Below are 6265 nucleotides of genomic sequence, written 5' to 3'. Positions count from 1 at the left end.
CCCAGAGGAACTTCACGGGGCGGCTGCCCCGCTCCCCGAGCAGCCGGGCCATGTGAGCGTGTGCGGGGGGGCCCCCCAGGGCTGGCCGGCCGCCTGCCACATAGCAAGGCACACAAGAAAGAGGCCGCTCAGCCCGCGAGAGTGCTCAGGGTGTCCAGAGTAGAAAGAAGGGGCACCCCGCCCCCAGGCTCCCCAGGAAAGACCCCCACTCAACCAGCAGGGACAGCTCAGGCCCCCGCACCCGTGTCCAGAGCCAGCCAGGGGAGGGGCGAGGTGGGGCTCGACCCCAGACCCCTGGCCTCCAGCTTGCTGGGCCCTGGCCCTCCTCGCTTCTCTCCCCATGACACCCCGAGCTGGTGGTCTGGGGGCCCGGCGCCCCATCGAGCCCATTCCCCACAGCAAAACAGACCCTACAGAGGAGCCAAGGCTCAGGGTCCCACCGCTGGGTCACCCCGCCCGCCGCAGCCCAATCCCCCAGGCTCCAAGAGTGGTCCCCAGCTCTCCTGCCCTGGCCAGGCCTCCCCGCCACACAGCAAGTGTCTGAGTCACCCCGAGTCTCCCCCAGCACCGCTGGCCTGCGTCCCCACTGACCCACCATGTGGCTTCTGCTGCAGAGGGCTCCCAATAGGACAGCAACCCAGGGGCTCTTCCTCAAGTCATGAGACCCCTCACCCCGGGAGGTGACGTGGGCATCCCAGCCCAAAGCAGGCATGGCTGCAGGTGGTCCGTGGCCTGGGTGCGGGGGAGCCTCAGCTGTCCCACATGAGCGGAGCTGCAAGGTCCCAGGCCGGGCCCCGTCCGGCCTCACGGGGACCCCAGCCACTCCCAGACTTGGGCATGCCCAGGAGCGTGGGGGGACAGGCAAGTCCAGGAGCCCAGGTGGGAGGCGGCATGGGCCCGGGAGACGCTTACCTAGGCAGGTCCTGCCGTCCACGTGGAGCCGGAAGCCGGGTTTGCACTCGCAGAGGTAAGAGCCTGGCGTGTTCACACACTTGTGATGGCAGCCGCCACTGTGCACCTGGCACTCGTCCACATCTGGGCAGGGACAGGGGGCCGAGGGTTAACGGGCAGTACCCACCCAGGCGCTGGCCCCAGGGACCCCAGCAGGACCCCGCATGAGGACACCACCCCAGGCCCAGGTGCCAGGACCCAAACCCAAGACCTTCCCTCTCGGACCAGGCCTGCGACAGTCCCCAAGCCCCTCGCCCACGCCTGCCAGGCAGAGCAGAGTCGGCAGGATCCTAACCCACACTTAGCCGGCCTGCTGCGGGGGAGAGTGGGGTCCTGACCTCTGGGGTCAGCCAGTACATGGGGAACAGGGTCTGGCCAACGTGGTGGCTGCAGAGGGGCGCGGGCTCAGGCGGGGCGGCCCCTCCCCTGCTGCCTTTCCAGGCTGACCCTCCTCGGGGTCCGGGAGCCCAGAAGTGGAAACCCGTAACCCGGCAGATGGCTCCTCCCAGTCTTGGGGCAAAAGCCCGAGATAGCAGGGCAGTGGGCATGTCCTGGGTTGAACAGAGTCTCCCCAAACCCACATCCATGTGGAGCCTCAGACTGTGACCTTGTCTAGAAACAGGGTCTTTGCAAACGCAACCAGTTAAGGACCAGACAAGAGAGCACGAGCCAACAGAGGGCCCCAAGTCCAAGCCTGGGGGGGCGGGGGTGGGGGGCAAGGCAGCCCCGAGCCCAGGAGCCCGGGAGCCACCGGAGCTGCAAGGGTGAGGAAGGGAGGGTCGTCCCCGGGGTCGGAGGAGCTGCAGCCGACACCGTGATCTCGGACGCCCGGCCCCCCAGAGCAGAGACGGGGTAAGTATCCGCCGTGGATTTCATTTCGGCGGCCCCAGGGAGCTGGTGGTGTCCGCCTGGGGTCCTCCGGCAGGCTCCCCGTGTTGGGGACACAGGTCAGCACAGCAGACGTTGCCAGGACAGGATCTAGCGGAGGTCCCGAGCACTCCACTGCCAGGAGACAGGTCACACCTGAGGCCACTGCCCACCTGCACAAGACACCTGTGCCACCTTCTCCCCCACCCCCACGCTGCTGCACTGTGCCACAGGCCAGAGAAAGGACTGATGAGAAGCAGACAGGCCAGCCCAGAGGTGCCCAGGGAGTTGGAGGGGTGGCAAGACCCCCCACCCCAGTTTGGAGGCACAGGGAGCTGCACTCCAGGAGGGTCACCTCCTTTGCAGAGGTGAGGAGAAGGTGCCGGGTACCCTCACCCCCTCATCCCTCCCTCCAGGCCGAGACTTCCGCCAGGCTGGGCCTCCAGGCAGCCTGGGAGGCCAGGCAGCGACTGATGACTGATGGCAGAAGGGAGCTAGGACGTCGCCGGCTGCCCCAGGCACCGGTGTGTGAGGCCAGTGCCAGGAGGGACCCAACCGCCTGGGAGAGGGAGGCGGGGGCCTCTGATCCCACCGCACGGAGACGGCAGGGCCCTGGGCGCCGGGCATGGCCACGTGTCCTCCGGCCAGATGCCAGCTTCCCAGACCCGAGGGGAGGGCTGCCAGGAGGCACGTCCAGGGGAGAAACACACAGACACTCTGCTCACAGGGGTCCACTAGCCGAGCGTTTGGGGCAGCCGGGCGTCCGGGCCTGGAGCCCAGCCAGGCTGGCAGAGGCCGCAGCCTCCTTCCGAACCAAAGGGCTAGCGCAAGATGCCCGTCGGCTCTGCTGGGACAAAGCAGGTTCCGGGGGCCGAGGCCGCAGCTGTGCGGGGACTGCGGCCGGACGAGCTGCTCCCAGGGGTGCGCGGGGCCCCCGAGGGGCGACCTGCTCCCAGGGGTGCGCGGGGCCACAGTCTCCCTCTAATTCTGCTCAGTAATCGGCCAGGTGCAGGCCGTCCGCAGCCCCCAGGAACACGCCCCCTCCAGGCTTCTCCCCAAGAACTGAGCACACCCGAGAAGGTGCCAAAGGTGGCACACGGGGGTGGCTCTTCTGGGCGTCCCCAGAGCCTCCCCACCGGACTATGCTTCCCACACGCACGAAACCCTTTCAGCAATCCACGCTCCGAGACCGTTCCCGGGGCTCCAGAACAAACCGTCCGCAGCCCCCAGGAACACGCCCCCTCCAGGCTTCTCCCCAAGAACTGAGCACACCCGAGAAGGTGCCAAAGGTGGCACACGGGGGTGGCTCTTCTGGGCGTCCCCAGAGCCTCCCCACCGGACTATGCTTCCCACACGCACGAAACCCTTTCAGCAATCCACGCTCCGAGACCGTTCCCGGGGCTCCAGAAATGGCACGCACAAATCCCGGGAGCCAGGATGTCTGCCTGCGACTCCAGGGCCATGTGCTCCACGCGCGAGCCACGTCCACTCTGAGGAGACTCCTGAAGTCCCTCCCAAGCCCTGAGGCTGCCACGTGTACCCTGGTAACCCGTGGGCATCCTCAGAACAAGCCAAGATTAGCAGGAAGGAGATAAAAGGCAAACGTGTAACAGCTCCCCAAAGAGCCCCAGGGGACAGAGGGACCGAGGCTGCTGCGGAAGGTCTCAGGTCACTGGGCCCTCTGTGGGCGGTCAGCCGGGGGGACTGGGTGGAGGGGCAGACCCACACCCACTGGGTAGGCTGGGGCAGGGCCAGCAGCACCCCCGACGGGGGTCAGAGGACAGACCCCTCACTCTGAGACCCCTGCGAGGTAAAGATGTGACTGCACAGGCACAGCACTGGGTATGGGGGCGCATAGTGAGGCTTTGGGGGAGAGGAGCCGTGTGTATTGTCCGACGGGGCGGGCAGGCAGACCCGGCCTCTACGTCCTGAGCGGCCTTGCCCAGCAGGCAGGTGGGGCAGGGAGCGAGAGCACCAATGTGCCCAGATGCGGCCCCAGAGGCAGGCACGGGGCGACAGGGCCCCTCCAGCCCGCTGGCCCTGACAGCCAGGCCTCCCTGCCCTGCTCCCACCTGCCGCCCACGTGACCCGGGCACCTCTCGCCCTCCTGCTGAGCAGAGGGGACGTTAAGACTCCGGCATCCCGCCCTCATGCCTGGCATTCGGGGCCTGCCACGCGGGGGACGCAGGTAGGGAGCACTGAAGACGATGTACTGCTGACCGTGAGAAGGAGAAAGGACCATGAGCCAAGGAACGCAGCACCCCTAGAAGCCGGGAAGGGCGCGATTCCCCCCGGGACCCCCAGAAGGGAGACCCCCGCCGCACCTGGACTTTAGCCCGTTTCGGATGTCTGATCTCAGAATTGTAAGGGACCAGACTTGTGCTGTGGTGGCACTTGGTCACAGTGGCCACAGGAAAATGACACACAGCGCGTCACTGCTATCGCTAGAGGCCTCTCCAGAGCTATGAGTCACGGGGTTCAGCCCACCGAGCTGGGAGCCAGGCCCCTGACTCCCACAGTGGGGTCTGCCAGCCCTCTGCGGGGCTGGCTGCTCCCTGGGCGCCTCTAGAAGTCTCATTCCCCTGGTCCCGGCCCACAGGCTGGCCCTCACTGCACACAGGGACTCTGCAGTGGGCCCAGTGCCCTGGGACACCCCAATGGCGGGGCCCCCCAAAAGCATCGGTACCTTAGACAAACTACAGCAGAAGACTGCTCTCTCTGGGCATCACGGCAGTGTGGGCACCTCAGGCTGGATGAGAGCTCGGGGGCCGCCTCTCTGCCATGGCCACCCCTCCCTCCAGGGACACCGCCTGGCCCAGGGCAAACCTGCTCCGCGCTCCCCAGCCCGGGCCCAGCCGCCACACCACTGGTGCAGCCTCGAAGCCCAGCTCTGTGCCTGGGCTGCAGCCGTGAGGTCAGTGACAGCAGGCCAGTCCTAACCGGGGCAAGTTTAGGGAACAGCCGGGCCGGGCCCGGGTTCCACAGGAAAGTCCCCGTGGCCCTCGTGCTGCCCTTAGCTGACGTACACACCAGGCACTTGGCAGTTGGTAACAGGAACGGCCACGCGCTGGCACTGGGGGACACATTACTCTGTGAACACTGGGCCAGGTCCCCGGGAAGCCTGTTTGGCCCTGTGGTGTCAGCTGAGCCAGGGGATGGTAGCGCATCAAAATGCCCATCAGGCTGTTGAGAGCCTGTGGGGTCTCTACGACTGTCACCTAGTCACACCAGCCCCTGGTCTAGAGACACACAGCCACGGTGCAGTCGGCTGCCCACACGGAAATCACCCCAATAAGCCGGTTCTGAAGCCTCACCCACTCTTTTGAGAAAATCTGAGCCCTCTGGAACCCGGCCAGAGCTTTCCAGAGCTTTCGAGTTCAGATTCCTGCTTTCCCCACAAACACACCACAGGGTCCTCACCCCAGAGAGCGCACTCCCTCATCCGACGGCTCTTCCCCTCCCCCCTTCCCCCTCCACAAGCCCCAGCCAGCCTCAGAGAGGACAGGGCGCCGGCTCCCAAGGCAGAGCCCCGCCCAGCCCCAGACTTCAGATGCCACACAGCCTCGTGGCATGCAGTGCCACCCGTGGGGGGGTGAGAGCACTAGCCTGGTCTTGGGGTTCCTATGGGGACCGAGCCTGGGTCCCAGCTGGCCGAGTGATGAAGCCAGAAGAGGCAGAAGACTTTGCCCCATTGAAGGGCCTGCAGCCCAAGGCTCTGGGTGCCCTCTGGCACGGAGGGAGGCAGGGACTGGCCCAGGGGACAGCTGAGGGGGGCCGATGTCTCTGATGTGTCTGAGCAGGCCAGGCGCCCTGCAGAGCCGCGCTTGGGGCCTGGCAGGGTCAGGAGGGAGCGCCTGCGGCCAGGGATCCAGGTGATGACTCACAGGGAGCTGCACGCCACACCCCACCACAAATTCCTGAGGATGCCTGGTTCCAAGCTCCCTGGAGCGCCCTGCAGGGGGGCTGGCCCGGCGGGGAGAGGCAGATGGACCCGGGGCAGGGTGCACCCACCTCCCACGGGCTGCTGGGGTCTCCTCAGCTGACCCTGCAGCCCACGGGGCTGACCATGCTCCCAAGGCTTGGGGACAGGGACAGGAAGAAAAACAGGCACCTGTCAAATCCACACACACACCCCAGGGGTCCGAGGCTCTGGGGACTCTGGAAGGTGGGACCCTGCTCTAGGTGCCCAGGGGCCTCTCTCTAGAGCTTTCATCTGGCTTGACCCCCTGACCGCCACTGCCGTGGGCCCACCGGCACAGGCAAGGGGAGGTTTTCTTCCCTCTGGACGGACAAGCGACCACCTGCTGTCAGCAGCAGCCCAGCAGCCAGCCCAGGAGGGGTCAGGGATGTCCGAAGACTCAGGGCCCTCGGGCACTGCGCCCGCCCCGCTCCCTCCAGCCTCCGCGCTGTCAGCGCGCCCGGCGCAAACTTTAAAAAGAGGGAACAA

The 6265-nt window shown here is 66.6% G+C and overlaps 1 protein-coding gene across 1 annotated transcript in view; it reads right to left on the bottom strand.

Annotated features, from left to right (window-relative positions):
* The window catches only part of MEGF6 (multiple EGF like domains 6), a 37058-nt gene that overhangs the window by 27685 nt on the left and 3108 nt on the right, over positions 1-6265 (bottom strand). Inside the window, exon 2 of the mRNA XM_025048540.1 lies at positions 913-1059. Within this exon, the coding sequence (XP_024904308.1) occupies positions 913-1059 (147 nt within the window). The remainder of the gene's footprint in view (positions 1-912; positions 1060-6265) is intronic.

Source organism: Pteropus alecto, unplaced genomic scaffold, assembly GCF_000325575.1.
Source record: "Pteropus alecto unplaced genomic scaffold, ASM32557v1 scaffold125, whole genome shotgun sequence".
Taxonomy (NCBI): Eukaryota; Metazoa; Chordata; class Mammalia; order Chiroptera; family Pteropodidae; genus Pteropus; species Pteropus alecto.
Note: the sequence above shows the minus strand (reverse complement) of the source record. Positions and strands in the feature narration are given on the sequence as shown.